The following is a 21,161-nucleotide window of genomic DNA, read 5'->3' on the forward strand; positions in this document are numbered from 1 at the left end:
TGTACACTACAGAATTCATCCGGCTGCTTCTGTCTTCAGTCACATCATCAATAAACACTGTTGACCCACGGCCACTGAAAGCCATGCATGCCCGGCCATCACACCGCCTCCACCATGTGTTACAGAAGATGTGATATTCCCTGGATCATGAGCCATTCCAAGCCTTCTCCATACTCTCTTCTTCCTATCATTATGGTACAGGTTGATCTTAGTTTCATCTGTCCATACAATGCTTTTCTAGAACTAGGCTGGCTTCTCTAGATATTGTATGACAAAGTCTAATCTGGCCTTTCTATTTTTAAAGCTGAATATTGGTTTGCACCTTGTGGTGAATCCATTGTATTTGCTCTCTTGAAGTCTTCTCTTCAGGATTGACTTAGATCCTGAACACGAACTTCCTGCAGAGTGTTCTTCACTTGGGTGGATGTTGTGAAATTTTATTTTCTCATCATGAAAAGGATTCTGTATAGTGATGAGTGAATAGTAACTATTCATGCTTGGATTGTCCATAACAAATCCGAAATTACTATTCTGATATTCATCACGAACAATGAACCTAATGCAAGTCAATGGGTAACCCAAGCTTTTTTTTGTCGTCACAAATACTGGAATAGTACTTGGTATTCAGTAAGCATTATCAAATCATGAATAGTAATCATTTGCCCATCACAAATTTCTGTGATCTTCAGCCACCGTTGTCTCAGTGGATGTCCAGGCCTTTTTCTGTTCCCAATATCAACAGTGCAATCTCTTTTTTTTTTTTTTAGAATGGACCAAGGTATTGATTTGCCAACCCCACACCTTACATTTCTGCTACCTCTCTGATGGATTTTTTTTATTTTTTTTTCAGCCTAATGATGGTCTGTTTCTTTTCCATTGAGAGCTTCTTTGACCACATGTTGTGGGTTCACAGAAACAGCTTTCAAATGCCAATGCCACACCTGGAATAAGCTCCAGACCTTCTACCTGCTTAATATAAAATTGATTAAAAAGGGATCAGCCAATGCAGCCCGTTAAAGAGCTTTTGAGATAATTGTCCAATTACGATTGGTCTCTTGAAAAAGAGGCAGCTGCATATTAAAAAGCTGTAACTCCTAAACTCTTACTCTAATTAGGATGTGAATACATTCAAATTAAAGCTGAGAGTCTGCACTTTAAGCCCAAATCGTTAATATACTTATATCTTGAATATGTTTGGTAACCAGCTAAAATGCCAAAACCTTTGTCACTCTCCAAATATTTCTGGATGTAACTACAGTATATGTATTACACATCGCTGCAGTAGATATTGTAAAGACTTTTTTTTAGATATGACTTCTATTATTTCCCATAATGCTGCAAATAAATAATGTTGGATTTTTTTAAACATATTTATTTCTTCTCAGTCCTTTCACTTGAATTATTTTTTAGGGAGATTTTCTTTTTGGGGAGAACATATCTGTGTAACAAAGCTTTACAGAGTTTTAGGGACTCCATGCCGTAGTACAGAGCCCTAGCGACTCCATGTGCCGCAGTGCCATTCCCTGTACAAAGCTCCTTTCCTTACTTTCATTGATTCTGATCCTAATCCAAATGATACAGCCCTTTAAACAATTACAAAAAATCAAGAATATCTCATCCTCAAATTTTACTTTAAAGCCAAGTTGTGAACAAAGTATGAATGTTAAGAGTTTGGTATTGAAAGGGGTAAATAGGTTATATAAAAAATGATACCTTGATGCAATATTTTACTTTTTAATGCTTAAAATTAATTATATAGAAGCCAAGTAGCATTGCAAACGTCCATATTCTCCGACAAACTAATCAAACAATTGAAATTCAGCGGAGAACAATTGTAATTAGGCATATTTCAAGAATGACTACGTTGATTAATATGGATAATCAGGTCAAAAGTGGCAAAGTAAATGCAGGATTCAAGGGGAATTAATTAGAAAATATCCTTTGTCGGCGAGAACTGAATTCTTCACAGAATTATTTCCTGCCAGCTAAAGAAAGAAAGAAAATAAGGCAAATGAAACGGATCGCCTGTGATAGATGTCAGTCATGAGTAAGTGAAAGGCAAGGGAAGGACAGGTGCACTTCATCATTCCACGAGGGAGACCCAGACTGTGCCGCCCTGAGGATTAGATTTGCATCAGAATGAAGGCTTTCTCTGGGGTCTCTAAGTCATTCTCACTGTGTGAAGTCATTTATATTTTTGGTTCCCTAGGGATAACACTTGGTTACAGCACAGTTTAGAATGCGCTGGGTCATTAGTTTGGGATCAATGCCATGTTGTAGCCTCACCTACAATGAGATCCCTTCAAACAGAGGAGGACACCAGCCATGCTATGGAATTTTGACTTTACCATCATAGCATTTATTGTGGAATAATTATGTTCTTTTCCGTAAATGTAGGATTTTCTTATTGTAGTAACACATAAACAATACTAACCTACTCACTTTCTCCTAATGTGGTATTTTACTTTTAAAGGAATGTGCTTCCAATGTTGCAGGCAAAGTGTTAAATGAAAAAATAATCAATACTCAAACACTAAAATCTTGTGTTCGCCATCATCCTTTCGTTACACTGCTGTAGATCGTGTGCTGCATATTTATAAGACCGCTGCAGACAATTACGGACCTCAACAAAGATGACTACATGTAAGTGTGTCGCCCAGGGAATGGGGTACTCGGTCCCGGGCAGTGTGTAACTGGGGAATGTCACTTTGGTGGCCGCTGCCCGGTCCCGTGCCCCGGGTGCTTTTTAATGGGGCGTATTTACAGGGGAGATTAAAGTCATTTGTGTGACGGCACCTGCGGGTTTAGGTTAATATTGTGGAACCGCTGCTGCTGAGTTGATTATCCCCCAGGGCTAGTGGTAATGGCAGCTGTGGTGGTGGGCTCTCCGCAGGTAGGGCTGAGCCTGGGAGATGTATGGTGATGGAGTAATAAGGGAGGCCACACCGGGGGTTGTAGTTAACAGTCTCTACTCACTCTGGACCCTTGGATGGCTGGTTCAGGTCCCTGTATTTCCAGTGCCAGTTGATGACACGGTTGCTCTATCCCCGACACTCTCAGTGTGGTTGGGTCCCCATAGCGTGGAGCGTTTGGGGCCCGACTGTCCCTTTGCGGTGGCAGTCTCCTTCTCCGTACGGCGGGCAGTGTGGACCCTGTAGGGCTGATCTATGTCCCGAACCCTGATCCTTGCTTTACTGCTGGTGCCCCCGGATTTGTGGGTCAGTGAGGTCCGTGAAGGTCCCCTCACTGTGCAAGTATTTGCCAGCCCATCTGAAACTGTTGCTTGACCTAGGGCCCTGTGTTCCTTGCGTGCTCTGGTCCCAGCGTTACTCGGGTGTACCCACCCTGGCGACCACTCTCCCATACCCCCAGGCCACCATTACACGACCCAGCTCTCAGGCACGTCTTTCCACTTTCACTTCCTACTCAGACGTCTGCTGTTCCCTCCCACCAGGTTGTCTAGTCCCCCTGGTTTGGCTCCATCCACTAGGTGGCCATTCCTTTGTGTCCAACTAGCTAATTATTCCTGGTGTGGAGTGGTAACTAGGATTTTTGTGTGTGTGGGTGTTGCTGGCACTGGTGTTCCAGGTTCCCTGGGGGTAGGTAATGCATCCCCGTGAGGATGCAGTTCCCTGTAGTGCCCTGAGTGGTTCAGGGGCTCTACATAAGCTACATTAAACACACCAGTACAAACAAGAAACGTGTCACACTCCCGCCGTCACGGCACCGCTCCTTACCCACTGATCCAGTCTCACGGTATCACTCCTTACCCTCTGATCCAGTCTCACAGTCACGGTATCACTCCTTACCCACTGATCCGGTCCACGTGCCCACCGGTCACGGCTGCCGCTCCCGCTCGTGTTCCCCTGCGTCCTGGTCCCCTGTGTCTGACTCTGAGTGGTCTGACTCTGAGTTGTCTGGCTCTGATTCTGAGGCCCATGCATGTGTATAGGGCGGGGCCGCGCCCACTCACCTTAACTTATAGGCCCAGCACTCCTGAAGCAGGATATGACTTGATACTGAGACAGGGTATATAAGATTGCCCTTTCCATATGGGCAGCGCCTGATCAACGTGTTCCTTGAGCTAGATGTCAGGTCTCTCTGTGCATTGCATCCCAATTAACCCAATTAACCCTGTGTCTTCTGCAGAGCCAGTCTGCCATCCTGACCTGGTCCCAGAGTGCCGATCTCCCAGGAAGTGTCACGGTGACCGTGTGCTGAGGATTCCGCCATCTGTCAGTCTGAACCCATCACCTGGACTTCGCCTGGCGACCTCAACCTTCACGCCCAGCTGGACCCAGATCTCGTCTGTTGTTCCAACACGGCACCTGAACCTGATTCCGCGGCACTGTTTCCTGGAACCCTGTAGCCCCAGAGACTTCGTACTACCGGTCCCCTGAAGGACGCTGCTCCTGTAGTGTTCCGGCTGCCGTGCAGTTAGGCCCTCTGGTGGGGCGACCAGACAGTCCCTGTATAGGGGTTAGCTCTTGGTTGCCTCTCCAGGGGAGTCCGGTGCACGGTCCAGTGAATCCACATCCAGGACTTTACAAAATGCGAGAAATGCAAAACAAAGTATGAGAAAAGCTAGAAACAGAACCTAGACCAAAATGTCAATGTAAGAGAGCAAACCAGAAGAAAAAATGCCCAATCTTCAACCTCAACCTAGAGAGGCAAAGAAGAGGGTGTGGAGGATGGAGTGGAAGAAAACCTCTCACCAAATAGCTGAACTAGCAGACATGGTGTCTCATATCTGCTGCCTAGCTGACACTAGGTGACCCGACATCCGAGGACCCCTCAACAGCATCAGCGCTTGGAGCGACAGCATCCCGCCTCCCAGCAATACCATAACCTAAAGTAAGTCTCCCAGAGCGCAATACACTGCCTGCACTATCTTCATCCTCTGAAGGCGACACCCTACCCTTCATGGACAATTAGTGGGAAAGGGTGTCCTGATGGAGAGCCGGATTGCACCCAGGCATGGTGGGAAATGAGAAGGCAAAGGTCTATAAGCTTTCTTAAGGAAAGATCTATGAAAAACGTTGGGAATTTTAACACTAACAGGAACCTCAACCCTGAAGGCAACTGGATTGACCACATCTAAGATGGGAAAAGGTCCAATAAAGTTTTAGGTTTTTAGTGGACACCCATATCAGATCACCAACCATCAACTCCTCCCCCTGAGACCAATGTTTAGCAGAACCTTCTGACCGACAGTTGCCTTCTGATGCTGCCGGTGAATCTCCTCCCATACAGCCTTCAGTCTATTAGTGGTCTCAGAAACCCCTGGAACCTCTTCCCACTTTGAGGAAAGCTGGAGACCTGGGATGAAAGCCAAAGTTACAAAAGAAAAGAGATCAGCCCAAAGATTCATGATGTCTATTACTTAGGGCAAACTCTGCCAAAGGTAGGTAAGCCCCCCATTGTGAGAACAGAAGCACCTGAGATAAGTTTCCAGTGACAGGTTAGTCCTTTTAGAGCGACATTCACGGCCAGAGTGAGCACCTGCACTAGCAACGCCCTCTGGAGGACACACCCCATCCCTCATGGCCAGTTATAGGCTACAGGTGACCTGACGGAGAGCTGGAGTGACTCACTTGGGTACAGAACCATCAGACCTAAGAGATCAACCTTTCTTATTCACTTTAGTCTTTTGTCATAGCACACTGCAGTGCTCAAGTTGCTACATTTGTAGGTGGTATTTCTTATTTTAATTATTTATATCATTGCCTGCTTTTAAACTAGCTTTTGAAAATTTCAGAAAATTTCTTTAAAAGGAATCTGTCAGCTGGTTTTCGCTACCCCATCTCAGGATTTTGGCTGCTGACAGTCCAATTTAATACTCAAAAAAACCAATAAATAATCAAAATAACAAAGAGTTTTCCCCTCAAAGATAAATTATACAAAAGAGGATGAATAAACAGGAAATTAGTAAATAGAAAATAATTAATTTTATTTAGGCCTCCAACACACATCCGTGAAGTACGTGCGTGTTTGGTCTGTTTCCATGTATACCGGAGACACGGGCAAACGTGCACCAATGTTATTTAATGTTTGAGGACACATGTGCGTTTTTCATTAAGGTCCATGGGTCTGTGTGCGTTCTACATTTGTGTCTCCGTTTTGCATGGAAGCATGTCCGTTTTCATCACGGAACATGCACACACTGACCCAATGAAAGTCATTGGGTCTGTGCGCACGCCTAAGTGACACGGACGCATCTCGTATGCTCCGTGTACGTTTTGTGCTTTTTTCATGTGATGTCGTTTTTTTTTTTTTTCTGTGTCGTTCTCTCCCTCAGTCCGTCGGTCGGTCTCTCTCTATGTCTGTCGGTCGGTCTCTCTGTCTTATCTGTCCCTCTCGCTGTCTGTCGGTCAGTTACCCCCCTCTCTCATACTTACCGTTCCCCGATTTCCGGCGCGGCGCTGCACTGCTGTTGTAAAAGCTCCGGCGGCTTTAACTATTTTGAAAAAGCTGGCCGCTCATTAAACAATCTCGTATTCCCTGCTTTCCCCGCCCACCGGCAAATATGATTGGTTGCAGTGAGACACGCCCACACACTGAGTGACAGCTGTCTAACTGCAACCAATCACAGCCGCCAGTGGGCGTGTCACTATGGAGCAGAGAAATAAATAAATAATTAAAAAAAAAGGCGTGCGGTCCCCCCCATTTTAATACCAGCCAGATAAAGCCATACGGCTGCAGGCTGGTATTCTCAGGATGGGGAGCCCCACGTTATGGGGAGCCCCCCAGCCTAACAATATCAGCCAGCAGCCGCCCAGAATTGCCGCATACATTAGATGCGACAGTTCTTGGACTCTACCTGGCTCATCCCGAATTGCCTTGGTGCGTTGGCAATCGGGGTAATAAGGAGTTAATGGCAGCCTATAGCTGCCACTAAATCCTAGATTAATCATGGCAGGCGTCTCCCCGAGATACCTTCCATGATTAATCTGTAAGTTACAGTAAATAAACACACACCAGAAAAAAATCCTTTATTTGCAATATAAAACACTAACAAATACCCTCATTCACCACTTTATTCAGCCCGAAAAAGCCCTCCATGTCTGGCGTACTTTATCTGGCTGGTATTAAAATTGGGGGGGGGGGAACGCACGCCGTTTTTTTATACATTTATTTACTTATTTCTCTGCTCCATAGTGACATGCCCACCGGCGGCTGTGATTGGTTGCAGTTAGACAGCTGTCACTCAGCGTGTGGGTGTGTCAGACTGCAATCAATCATATTTGCCGGTGGGCGGGGAAAGCAGGGAATACGAGATTGTTTAATGAGCGGCCGGCTTTTTCAAAATAATAAAAGCCGCCAGAGTAGTGTGAATGCCGTGCAGCGCCGCGCCGGGGATCGGGGATCGGTGAGTATGAGAGAGGGCTGCTCACTTCCATCACTTGGGGAATTAGCGGTCACTGGTGAATCCTTCACAGGTGACCGCTAATCATTACGCGGCACACAGACAGAGACGCAGCATGACAATAAATTCGGGTGAAGTTCACCCGATTCCATTCTCATCGCGCAACTCTGTCTGCTGTCAGCCGACATGTAGTAACGACATTTTGCATCACACACACAACATTTCTCACGGAAAACACAAACACATGTCAGTTAAGTTTCACACGCACACACGGACATTTCACACGCACATACGGCTAGCATACGGGGATACACACGCAGGCCACACATACCATAAAAACGGACCTAAAAAACGGAAAACGGACCCGAAAAACGACCCGTATTACATGCACGTGGTTTTCAAGGATGTGTGTTTCAGGCCTCAAACATAGTCTAAAATTTACATAACTAAAATGGTGGGGAAAGTTCAGAAAAAATGAATCTGAAACAGGGCGTTATAAGAGTAGTAACAAATAGTAAGGTATCAATGGATATCATGGAGAAAGAAATCTGACAAGGCATATAATATTATATATAAAATATGAAAATAAATATATAGCATCAGATATCAAACATACTATATGATAAGGATTACCACATAAGTAACAGGCCCAGGGACTCCGACGTACGTTTCGCACTAGGCTTTTTCAAGGAGTCCAACATAATGTTTGTTACTTTCTATGACATAATCTAGTGATTATTCATCCTTACCTTGTTTGAGATAATTTAATTATTTACTTCATTACATGAATCCTTGTAAAACTGTATGACTAACAGAAGGATAAGAAAATAAAGCAGAAGGAAACATGTACGAGGAATAGAGATGAGTGGACCCGAACTTTAAATTTCAGTGTTCCTACTGAACACAGACTTGACAAAAAAAATTAATGTTTGAGTTTGGCTGCTTTACGTATGCTAACCATCATTGTGCTTGGGTATGCTTGGTGCTTGGCCCAGTGCGAGCCGCTTGCAGTGTTTGAACAGCTCATACTGGGGGTAACAACAGCATGATCGGATGTAGTGAGCACAAAAAAAAAATTCCCGCCCCCAGAAGTGATCTGTTTATAGTTGGCTGTATGTGGGCGGAGACCCGAGCTGTCCAATCAGTGACTTCCAATGAGGTTCAGGTCAAGTCCGAATCCAGGACAGAAATTTCTCTAAATTCCGGCTGAATCCGCTGAACCCAAACTTCCATGGGTCCGCTCATCTCTAACCATAAATACATCAATCATGCATTTTGATGTATTTTTATAACATACAAGTGAGATAAGGGCACAAGACTAAACCTGTGCAGTACTTACCAGTTATCCCTGCATTTAAATGATGACCTTTGCCAGAGATCAGACAACGCATCAGGGGTCAGAAGCCTCAGCTCAAAAACCAAACTCATGAAGAGATCTGTGGTCTAGACAAAAGAGAGATGAAGAACACACTTCTGTAATTCTATATTTCATATGTCTACTGAAATACCATGTGTAAAGGATTGCTTTACACGCTGCGACATCGCTACCGATATATCTTCAGGGTCATGTCGTTAGTGACGCATATCCGACGCGGGTAGCGACATCGCAGAGTGTGACACCAAGGAGCGACGATCAACGATCGCAAAATCGTCCAAAAACGGTGATCGTTGACACGTTGCTCCTTTCCTTAATATCGTTGCTGCTGCAGGTACGATGTTGTTTGTCACTCCTGCGGCAGCACACATCGCTATGTGTGACGCCGCAGGAACAACAAACATCTCCTTACCTACGTCCACCGGCAATGCGGAAGGAAGGAGGTGGGCGGCATGTTCTGGCCACTCATCTCCGCCCCTCCGCTTCTATTGGACGGCCACTTAGTGACATTGCGGTGACGTTGCTGTGACGCCGAACGCACCTCCCCTTTGAAGGAGGGATTGTTCGGTGGTCACAGTGACGTTGCTGCACAGGTATGTGCATGTGACGCTGCCGTAGCGATAATGTTCGCTACGGCACCGATCACCAAATGTTGCACATACGACGGGGGCGGGTGCTATCGCACTCGACATCACTAGCAATCGCTAGCGATGTCTCAGCGTGTAAAGTACCCTTAAGAGTGTGATGTGATACATCACAATGAGATGATATTTTGTAAAAGGTTTTAATGTAGATAGTGGCACAGTGAAACCAAAAAAAAGAACCTGTTAATATGACGGGCGTGTCCTCAGGTGGTTAGTTGGGGTTATGCCAATACACATGTTTGGTAATTAGGGTATGTGAACACACTGCAGATTTGGTGCAAAACTTTTCTGCATGAAATCTGCACCTTCTGGGAAAAAAACACACCCAAAAACGCATGAATTTTTGTGCTGGTTTTTTTGCTGCTTTTTTTACTATGTGTTTTTATAATAAAGCTAATGGGTGGAGGGGGTAATAAAAAATGCTGGAAAAAATGTCCCAACAATTGACATGCTGCAGATTATTTCTGTAACAAAATCTGCACCAAATCTTCAAGGAAAAAAAGCAAACGTGGGCACAACATTTCAGAAATTTCATAAACTTTTTTAACTTCAGGATAGGCGTGTAGATTTTTCCAAAAAACACATAAAAATGCACTCTGTGCTCATAGAGCACATTTTGCAAGGGTTTTTATTTTTCATATATATATTCACTTTTAGCATTACTATTTTGGACCATAGTTTGGTGCAGTCCTAAAATACAATAGAAATGTGTCCAAAATTAACAACATGTATTAGTCATCCATCAGAAGATATAACAAGTGGCTTCAGCCACCATAAATTTCACAAATAAAGGTGCTAAGGAGTCCCACAACACTGGAGGACTGCAGAGGATTCCCTGATGGGACCATTATCAAACACGATGATCTCAAAGCCCAGCAGAAGTCAAGCTGATTTTAGACCAAATCACATGCCACCAGGGTCTATTTCCAATGGACTAATTAAAAATAAGCTTAGACTTTATTGGAGCAAAATGGTAACAATGCAGTGACATGACAAGAATCTGCATAACTAATCATATGCTAAATAGATCCTAGTCAGATTTCTGTTTGAGATAGCCAAGATGATTTTTTATAAAATGAAAGTAGTCTCACACTCAAACCTGTAGTGAATGGTGAGATATGGAGCCTGAATATCAAAAGTTCAAAACATTGTTACCCTTTTGCTTGTCATTGTAGATAGAGGGTGGGCCTTTACACTTATTTCTTCTGGATCCACCAGTTCAAGACAAAATATTTTAAGCAAAGAACCATTCAAACCAACACCAGAAGAATGAAATTCAAAAGAGGTAAAATATTGTTGACTCCATTATGTGATCTACTAACACATTAGTACAGATACAAATGTACTATTTATGTCCATTTCATCTTAAAGGGAACCTGTCACCAGGATTTTCTCTTAGATAGAAGTTTCATGAAGAAGTCGGGGATCATCGCCGCGCTTATCATCATTCAATCCAAAGGATAATTTTCCAAGTCATTTATTATTTATTTTTAAGGAAGCATGAACAAGTCTACGCGTTTCAGGGGTCTCTGCTCCCTTCCTCAGGACAATGCAACAATGACACAGAAGATTTTGCAGGCAAAACACACACATGGATATAATATATATATATATTTATATCCATGTATGTGTTTTGCCTGCAAAATCTTCTGTGTAATTGTTGCATTGTCATGAGGAAGGGAGCAGAGACCCCTGAAACACGTAGACTTGTTCATGCTTCCATAATAAATGACTTGGAAAATTATCCTTTGGATTGAATGGTGATAAGCGCGGCGCTGATCCCGACTTCTTTATGAAACTTCTATCTCATTGTTACAGGTTTGCAGCTGTCTCCACTGACTTCTATGCTGCATGAGGTGTTGTGACTTTCACAACATCCATAGGTGAGTGCACCCTATTATCCTTTTTATTGATTTTACCAGTTAAGACCCTATGCGCCTGTCTTTCCTCCACAGTTTATAAAATTCAGGATTTTCCCTTATGAGCTGCAGCCACCACCACTGAGCTCTTATATACAGCATTTTAGAATACTGTATATAAGAGCCCAGGCTGCTCTGTAGAATGTAAAAAAAACACCTATGTACCGTAATACTCAACTAGGGGCAGTCCAATCCAATGGATGTTGCTGCTCTCGATCCTGCACTTCCTCCATCTTGTGCCTCCTGCCCAGCCCCATGTGCATGACGCGTCCTACATCATTCACATGAAGGCCACTACTGCGCTCCTGCGCATGCGCACTTTGATCTGTACGGCTGAAGGCAGAGCAAGGTACATTAATGTGCAGGTGCGAGGGAAGGTCAAAGACCGCCACGCATGCACACTGCAATACTTTGCTCTGTCCTCAGCTGGGCAGATCAAAGTGCACATGCCCTGAAAGCACAAAGGTAGCTGTTATGTGACTCATGCAGGAAGCATCATGCACACGGGGCTGGGCAGGAGGCACAAGATAGAGGAGGTGCAGGACCGAGAGCAGCATCACCCATAATACCACCCTCTCGCTTACATAGTTACATAGTTACATAGTTACATAGTTACTTAGGTTGAAAAAAGACCTAGGTCCATCTAGTTCAACCTTCCTCCACCAGTTCTACATTTAGTCACTAAGTCATTTATAACCAACAATGTTTTGTGTACTGAGGAAATCATCCAGCCCTTTTTTAAAAGCTGTTATAGTATCTGCCATTACTACCTCTTGTGGTAGTGTATTCCACAGTCTGACCGCTCTAACTGTAAAGAACCCTTTCCTATTTAGGTGTCGGAATCGCTTTTCTTCCACTCGCAGTAAGTGCCCCCTGGTCCTCAGTACTGTCTTTGGAAGAAATAAGTCATGTGCCAGTTCTTTATATTGACCACACATGTATTTATACATATAACTGAGATCTCCTCTGAGACGTCTTTTTTCTAAGCTAAACATATCTAACTTTTTCAACCTGTCATCATATGGGAGGCCTTCCATTCCTTGTAATAGTCTAGTTGCCCGCCTTTGAACTGACTCTAACTTCTGAATGTCCTTTTTAAATTGTGGAGCCCAAAACTGGATCCCGTATTCCAGATGTGGCCTTACAAGTGATTTATAGAGGGGTAACAATACGTTGGGATCACGGGATGTAATCTCTCTTTTTATACACCCTAAAATCTTGTTTGCTTTTGCAGCTGCTGCTTGACATTGAGTGCTGCTGCTCAGCTTATTTGTAATGAGAATACCCAAGTCCTTCTCCTGTTCTGTAGTCCCGAGTTTACTTCCATTTAATGTATACGCAGCTATAGGATTACTCCGTCCTAGGTGCATTACTTTACATTTATCAACATTAAATCTCATTTGCCAAGTATCTGCCCATTCTGACATCTTATCCAGATCTTTTTGTAATATTGTACTATCCAGGTCAGTTTTTAATATCCTACATAGTTTGGTGTCATCGGCAAAGACTGACACTGTACTATCAATCCCATCCACAAGGTCATTAATGAAGAGAGTAAAAAGAATCGGTCCAAGCACAGATCCCTGCGGCCCCCACTGCTGACTATAGCCCATTTAGAGAATGTACCATTTATGACTACTCTTTGTTTCCTATCTTTTAGCCAATTCCTTACCCAGTTGCATATTGTGTCCCCTAGTCCTTGCTTCTGGAGCTTTAGTATAAGGCTATTATGTGGTACAGTATCAAATGCCTTTGCAAAGTCCAAATAAATAACATCAGCTGCATTACCAAAATCCAGGTTTGAACTTACCCCCTCATTAGTATTACTTACTTACTATTGTAACAGTGTTTTTTACATTATACAGAGCGGCCTGGATTCTTATATATGGTATTCTGGAAAGCTGTATATAAGGACTCACTGGTGGTGGCCGCAGTTCATAAGAGAAAAACCTGGTGACAGGTTCCCTTTAAGGTATTCAGCATTAATTATTCTATCTGTACTCCCAGTATATCCATTATGCTCAGTATACGAAATAGCTGTTCATTGGATTGTACTAATAATGTTTTCCAAGAATTTTCAGAAAGGGATTACCCTTCGTTTCATATCACTAATAAAAACTGCTGACACTCTTACGCAGATTGGACCATACACAGCTTCAGCCCGCTGGCCGCGTTGGGTTCAGGATATTCCTCACTGCCTGTGGTATGTTTTGTAACACATAAATGGCTTCTCGGTAAATAGAAACTAACTTGGTAATATTTTTTATGATCTAAAATAGCGGACTACTGAGATGTTTCCAAAAACAACTGAGGTTTGGTGTCATGTACTGCCAACACTTCACATACGACAAAGCCGCGTCCCAGTGCCTGCCAGAAGAGCTAATTAAATGAACCAGTACTAAGCGAGAAATCACAAAGTCTCTCTTCTTCTACAGATGCATACAGGTTAACCACAAATAAGGAGCACTTGACATATCAAGCTACGACGTTCTCTTTGACTTGAACTGCTCACCCCGCACAGTTATCCTGGGTATGCTTAGTTAACCTAATTCATGGCTGAACATCAAAGTAAGTAGACCAATACTGAGAAGGTTGTTCTGCTATGGAGCCATATACATTTTATATTAATCAACAACTAGATCAGTGTAGCTTATTCATAGGACTACTATGGATTCATGAATGAAAATAACCAAGATAATGCCTTAAAGGGAACCTGTCACCGGTTTTATGGCCTATAAGCTGCGGCCACCACCAGTGGGCTCTTATATACAGCATTTTAACATGCTGTATATAAAAGTGCAGGCCGCTGTGTAGAACGTAAAAATCACTTTATAATACTCACCTAAACCGGTCGCTGCGGTGCTGGTTGGCCCCGTGGGCGGCGCTGTTCTCCGGGACCGGCACCTCCTCTCTCGGCCATCTTGCTCCTTCGTTTTCTGAAGCCGGTGTGCATGACGTGTCCACGTCATACACACTCGCCGGCACTGAGGTCCTGCGCAGGCGCACTTTGATCTGCCCTGCTCAGGGCAGATCAAAGTATTGTAGTGTGCCTGCGCAGGACCTCAGTGCCGGCGAGTGTGTATGTGTCATGCTCCCGGTGTCCCAGCAGCGCTCCTTACCTACTGAGCCGGTTTCACCATCCAGGCACCGCTCCGTACCCACTGACCTGGTCGCACCTGCATTGCACCGCTCCATGCTCACTGATCCAGTCTCGCCATCGCACCACCGCTCCTTGCTCAATGGTCCAGTCCATGAGTCCACCGGTCACGCCTGCCGCTCCCACTCTTGCTCCCCTGAGTCCTGTTCCAGGTCTCAGGAGTCTGACTCTGACTGATGCCTCTGTATAGGACCGGGCCGCGCCCACTCACCTGGTCTTATAGGCCCAGCACTGCTGCAACAGGAAATGAGCTGAGGCTGTGCTGGGTATATAAGACTGGCCTTTCCATGTGGGTGGGGCCTGATCATCGCTTGTGTTTCTTTGCTTTGTCTTGTGAGCTAGGTGCTCAGGTCCTTTTGTTCCTGTTTCCTGTATTACTGCCTTAAAGTACACTGTGACCCTAGTGACCTGGTCCTGTCTTTGCTTCCTGATACCTCCACCTGTTCCTATACTGTGTTATGGGACTCCATGACCCTGGTGACCTGGTTCTTCCCGTTCCTGCCACGCTAGTGCTCCAGCTACCGTGTACCCTGCCCTCCAGGTGGGGACCTCGGGCCAGTGGATCCACCTCCTGGGCCTACCAGTCCTCCCCGGCCCTCACAGTATGACGTGCACACGTCATGCACACCGGCTTCAGAAAATGGAGGAGCAAGATAGCCGGATTTCTCCTATTTTCTCCTGTATAATGTACAGTACAGACCAAGAGTTTGGACACACATTCTCATTCAAAGAGTTTTCTTTATTTTCATGACTCTGAAAATTGTAGATTCACATTGAAGGCATCAAAACTATGAAGTAACACATGTGGAATGAAATACTTAACAAAAAAAGTGTGAAACAACTGAAAATGTGTCTTATATTCTAGGTTCTTCAAAGTAGCCACCTTTTGCTTTGATTGCTGCTTTGCACACTCTTGGCATTCTCTTGATGAGCTTCAAGATGTAGTCACCGGAAATGGTTTTCACTTCACAGGTGTGCCCTGTCAGGTTTAATAAGTGGGATTTCTTGCCTTATAAATGGGGTTGGGACCATCATTTGTGTTGTGCAGAAGTCTGGTGGATAGACAGCTGATAGTCCTACTGAATAGACTGTTAGAATTTGTATTATGGCAAGAAAAAAGCAGCTAAGTAAAGAAAAACGAGTGGCCATCAAAACTTTAAGAAATGAAGGTCAGTCAGTCCGAAAAATTGGGAAAACTTTGAAAGTGTCCCCAAGTGCAATGGCAAAAACCATCAAATGCTACAAAGAAACTGACTCACATGAGGACCACCCCAGGAAAGGAAGACCAAGAGTCACCTCTGCTGCGGAGGATAAGTTTATCCGAGTCACCAGCCTCAGAAATCGCAGGTTAACAGCAGCTCAGATTAGAGACCAGGTCAATGCCACACAGAGTTCTAGCAGCAGACACATCTCTAGAACAACTGTTAGGAGGTGACTTTGTGCAGCAGGCCTTCATGGTAAAATAGCTGCGAGGAAACCACTGCTAAGGACAGGCAACAAGCAGAAGAGACTTGTTTGGGCTAAAGAACACAAGGAATGGACATTAGACTAGTGGAAATCTGTGCTTTGGTCTGATGAGTCCAAATTTGAGATCTTTGGATCCAACCACCGTGTCTTTGTGCGACGCAGAAAAGGTGAACGGATGGACTCTACATGCCTGGTTCCTACCGTGAAGCATGGAGGAGGAGGTGTGATAGTGTGGGGATGCTTTGCTGGTGACACTGTTGGGAATTTATTCAAAATTGAAGGCATACTGAACCATGATGGCTACCACAGCATCTTGCAGCGGCATGCTATTCCATCCGGTTTGCGTTTAGTTAGACTATCATTTATTTTTCAACAGGACAATGACCCCAAACACACCTCCAGGCTGTGTAAGGGCTATTTGACTAAGAAGGAGAGTAATGGGGTGCTACGCCAGATGACCTTGCCTCCACAGTCACCAGACCTGAACCCAGTCGAGATGGTTTGGGGTGAGCTGGACCGCAGAGTGAAGGCAAAAGGGCCAACAAGTGCTAAGCATCTCTGGGAACTCCTTCAAGACTGTTGGAAGACCATTTCCGGTGAATATCTCTTGAAGCTCATCAAGAGAATGCCAAGAGTGTGCAAAGCAGTAATCAAAGCAAAAGTGGCTACTTTGAAGAACCTAGAATATAAGACATATTTTCAGTTGTTTCACACTTTTTTTTTAAGTATTTAATTCCACATGTTTTAATTCATAGTTTTGATGACTTCAATGTGAATCTACAATTTTCAAAGTCATGAAAATAAAGAAAACTCTTTGAATGAGAAGGTGTGTCCAAACTTTTGGTCTGTACTGTACATACTACTTTAAATACAGCTAAATGTTATTGCAGCAGCCACTACTTCCTATAAAGGCGATACACACCCACATTTTGCTGTGTCCACAAATAGCTACATTAAATAACTATAACTTAGTAGATTCTAATTAAACATTTATATAAGATTCATGTTATTTCAGTTGCATTAAAAATAACAGTAGGAATTTTTACTCAAAGAGCCTGAATGTTTCTGAGGATTACAGATAAACACCTGAAAGGTTTCTGTGCACAGATCTGTGCCCGTTGGAAGAGAAATAACACTGCTGGAACACTATATGCATAGCCCACAACTGAGTGCACTTTGGACATATTTAAAGGCTGATGAAGTGCAGTTTGCCAGGGTAAATGATAATGTGTTTACTATGGCTCATGTGCAGAGTGGATAGCATCTCCAGCCAACGACATTTAGTTAACTGGCAGCACATAAAAAAATATATATTTATACACTTAGATAAAACTGACACTAACTTTTCAGCTATACAGTTGATGGTGCAGCTCCAAACTGAGCAGTTCCGGCCGCCGCCAGCATCTGAAAAAGCTATTTGATGGGGGTGCCGGGTGTCGCACCACCATCAATCATGTATTCATGATCTATCCTATTGATAGATCATCGATATTAACGTTCCAGTCATCCCCTTTAAGAGAAACCATAGTTTTGAAAAGAGATAGACACAGGGAAATAAAAAATGTTCATTAAGTAGCACTCATCCAAGTTCCTTATGACTACAGATTAGCGAACCCATGAAAGTTTGGGTTCTGCTGGTCCAGCGGAACTTTTTTAAAGTTCGACTTTGAACCCTGAGTTGACCTGAACTTCATTTAAAGTCACTCACTGATTGGCAGGTTGGGTCTCCGCCCATATGCAGCCAGCCATAAACAGATCACTTCCAGGGGAATACATAGGTAAGGATGGTTGACCTCGGGGAGATCAACATCCAACACCGCGGAGTCACCATCACGTCAACGCAGTGACACTAGAACAAGGCCCCCTGGGAAAATATGCAAAACATGAATGCCGCAGCAACACCATCACATGTTTCTCAACGCTGGCAGGAAACTAGCCAGGTCTTTCACCAAGAAGGAACAACCACGGGAAGGGTAGTCTCCAGTTAAGGAAACCGCCTCTGTGGTGTTGGATGTTGATCTCCCCGAGGTCAACCATCCTTACCTATGTAGTCTTCTACTAGGCATTGATCCCACTAGCCAGTTTCCTACTTCACACTGATGAGGGGCAAATACCTCAAAACAGCTGTCTGTGGATGGATACCATGTTTTGGTATAGGCGGTTTCCTTGTCTAGAGACTGCCCTTCCCGTGGTTGTTCCTTCCCGGTGAAAGATCTGGCTAGTTTCCTGCCAGCGTTGAGAAACATGAGATGGTGTCTCCGCGGCATTCTTGTTTCACTTCCAGGGGAAGGCGGACAGAGTTTTTTCCATTTTTTTCTGGGGTGCACACTACATCTGATCATGCTGTTTTTACCCCCAGTTCAAGATGATATAGAACTGCAAGAACAGCACATTTGTGAAACCCCCAAACTTTGTTTTCTTGGAAAAATCTGAGTTTGTACCAAACCCCAAACTTCAGGTTCGCTCATCTCTACTTATGACTAGTCCAGCTTGATTGACAGATCAATTGTCAAAAGTGTGTCACAAGTGACAGACAGTCCTGTGGTGTCCGGCAACAGGAGGTCACAGCATTTGGCTGCCCAAAATGCTCAATGACTTTCTATTATCCTTGCTGTTAGTATTTTGTGTACAAGGTATCTCCTCTGCTAGGTTTTCTTCCCTTTCCCTCTAGGACCCTGCAGAGCTCCTTTTCCCTTCAGCAGTTAATCATCTGCATTTCACCTTGGGTTTAAATACTCTCATTTTCAATGGTCTTGTGCTGATGATATTCAATTCCTTCACAAGATGTTCATGGAAGCAGGACTCATCTGTAGAATAATTGCTATTCTTTGCTGAACTTCTTTCTGAGGCATCTGGAGATAAGTTATTCATGTGCTTTCCCCAGGTGTGTGCTCCCTGTGTCTTTTTTAGTGTTTTGTGGGGTTGACAAAGAGCTCATCCCACCTGTTCCCTATCTAGGGCCCAGCTCTAGGGTCATCCTAGTGTCAGGCATGTAGCTTGGCGCATATCTGCGGAACCTATTTAGGATGATGAGGGACACCAGGGGCCAGAGGTAGATTTGGTCACCAGCAAATTTTAGAGCACTCCATGCTTCTGTGGCACCCCTGAGGCTCTGGTAGTCACAGGGTACTGCGCCTCAATTAAGGTGCGGTATCCATCTCAGGTAAGAGGAGGGGGGTAATCACTGGGGTTCCATATTCACACTTTACATACAGCTTAGGAGCCTTCACACAGGGTGGGATGGTTCAGGGTAGGCAGGGGGGGTGGCTATCACGATCATGGGACATCCCCGGTCACTGAAGCTAGCCACTTGGGGTGCGGGGTTCCACTGGGAGTAGAGATAGGCACAACTCACTCAAACACCCAGATCCGTCGGGACCATAATTCTGACAAGACATCACTGAGACTCTTGAACTTTACCAGGCCTGGGGCTTAGAGCGGGAGCTCAGCCAGGGTACCTAACTGCTGAGGGGGACATCCTAGGAATTGGACACACTCTCTCTCTCCTTCTCTCTTCAAACATTGGCGGTGGCCCCTTTACTTGCCTAGGATTGACCGGAGCCCACAACGGCAGAGACCAGCACCTGGGTGCAGCTTGAAATCAGTGAGTAAAAGAACCTGGAACCGCAATTGCCGACTCAGACTCTGATTAGCGACGCCGTCACCCCGCACTCTGGCACTCCCAAGGGACTGCCAACCTCCCGTTATCCACCCGGGGCCCGCTCTGCCTGTGGGGAGCGATACCATCCTGGCTGCCATAACACCTGCCCCGGTTAGGAATTCTGCAGCGGCAACTACTCCCTGGTCGCATACCACAGGTGGCGCCACGACAAACTCTCCCAACCACCCTGCTTCCCCTTCATTTGCTGTATGTGACTCGCCCACCCCAGGGCTGTGGGACACCCGGTGCCGGGTCGGACCAGTCCGGTGGTAGTCAGTGGTGGCTGGGCCCGGCTCCGTGGCCCTGGTGGGTGTCAGTAAAATATGTGGCTTGAATTAAAGTTTGTGTTCATGACGCCACCTGTGGTATGCGGCTAATAAGCCGCCGCTGCTGTATGAGGCCTCCTGGGGATGATATGGCAGCAATGGTGGTACTACTCCCCACAGGTGGAGCAGTGCCCCGGGGCACAGTTGGTGCTTATGAGTGTCTATGTAGATGAAATAACAGAGGCAACTTCAAGGGTACAGTTTCAAGTTCTTTACTCACAATTCTTGTCACAGTCCCGCAGGGACCCTTGGACTGCTGGGAACACTGTCAGGGACTTCCGCCGTTTCTGGGTGATTCTGAGAGTAAAAGCCGGTACCCTTCTCTTAAGTGTCTCTGCCTTCAGCTGTCTTCCTTAGCCTTGCCTTGGTAGGTTGAACCTGGCTTGGCCTCCACAACAGCCTCCAGGCTGGGGAGTCACCTGTCGGCTGATTATCCCTTTTCTAGAGGTACTGCTGTGGGCTGTGGCCCGGGGAGTTTACAACATTCCCTGGGCCTCGGTTTTTACTGTCTGGAGATGATTTTGCACTCCTCCGGTTTCTAGGGACCATCCCCTGTTGCAGCTTGATCCCTCCACCGATGTTCTTGTGGAACAGGCCACCGCAGCTCTACACCTACCCGTGGCCCTGGGACCCCTTCTGTTCTCTGCTTGGTGTCACCTGGACCCTCTGAGTCCCAGGATCTTCACCAGGAAGCTTCTCTTTCTTCTTCTTAGCTCCTGACTGACTTGGAGCTCTTTTTCCTTTCTCTTCTCCTCCTTGCCTGCCTCCGGCAGGCCTCCACCTCCTTCCCCACTCTCTCTCCAACTCTTCTCTGACTAAACTAGAACTTCCTCTCTGTGTCTGCACTCTTGTGGCACCTCCCACCTCCCCAGTTGCTCTGATCTACCCTATAGGAGCAGGGATGGGTCTTACGGCCCCTCCCAGCATGCAGCATGGGAGGGTAACTGCCACTTTCCCTGGTCCCAGTATGTTCCTAGCAATGGGTGTAGTGTGGATTTACCAGGGGACCGGTGTTCACTCCCTTCCTCACCCAGAATGGGGCATCACACCGCTGAATGGGGTGCAATGACCTGTGGCAACGGAAGCCTCAGGGGCGCCACACTCCCCCACAGCGAATCCCAGCACGTCCTCGGGCTGAAAAAACAACAAAACATGTGGGAGAAACTGCAAAAACATTTTTGTTATGCATAACATAAAACAATAAAACATTTCTTCCCTTTATGGGAGGCATAGGTACTTGAACGTT

The 21,161-nt window shown here is 45.2% G+C and overlaps 1 protein-coding gene across 1 annotated transcript in view; it reads right to left on the reverse strand.

The window, feature by feature from the left end:
• LOC142245308 (uncharacterized) overlaps positions 1-21,161 on the reverse strand; it is a 452,975-nt gene that overhangs the window by 347,513 nt on the left and 84,301 nt on the right. Inside the window, exon 9 of the mRNA XM_075317926.1 lies at positions 8,706-8,809. Within this exon, the coding sequence (XP_075174041.1) occupies positions 8,706-8,809 (104 nt within the window). The remainder of the gene's footprint in view (positions 1-8,705; positions 8,810-21,161) is intronic.

This window comes from Anomaloglossus baeobatrachus, chromosome 7, assembly GCF_048569485.1.
Source record: "Anomaloglossus baeobatrachus isolate aAnoBae1 chromosome 7, aAnoBae1.hap1, whole genome shotgun sequence".
In the NCBI taxonomy this organism is placed as follows: domain Eukaryota; kingdom Metazoa; phylum Chordata; class Amphibia; order Anura; family Aromobatidae; genus Anomaloglossus; species Anomaloglossus baeobatrachus.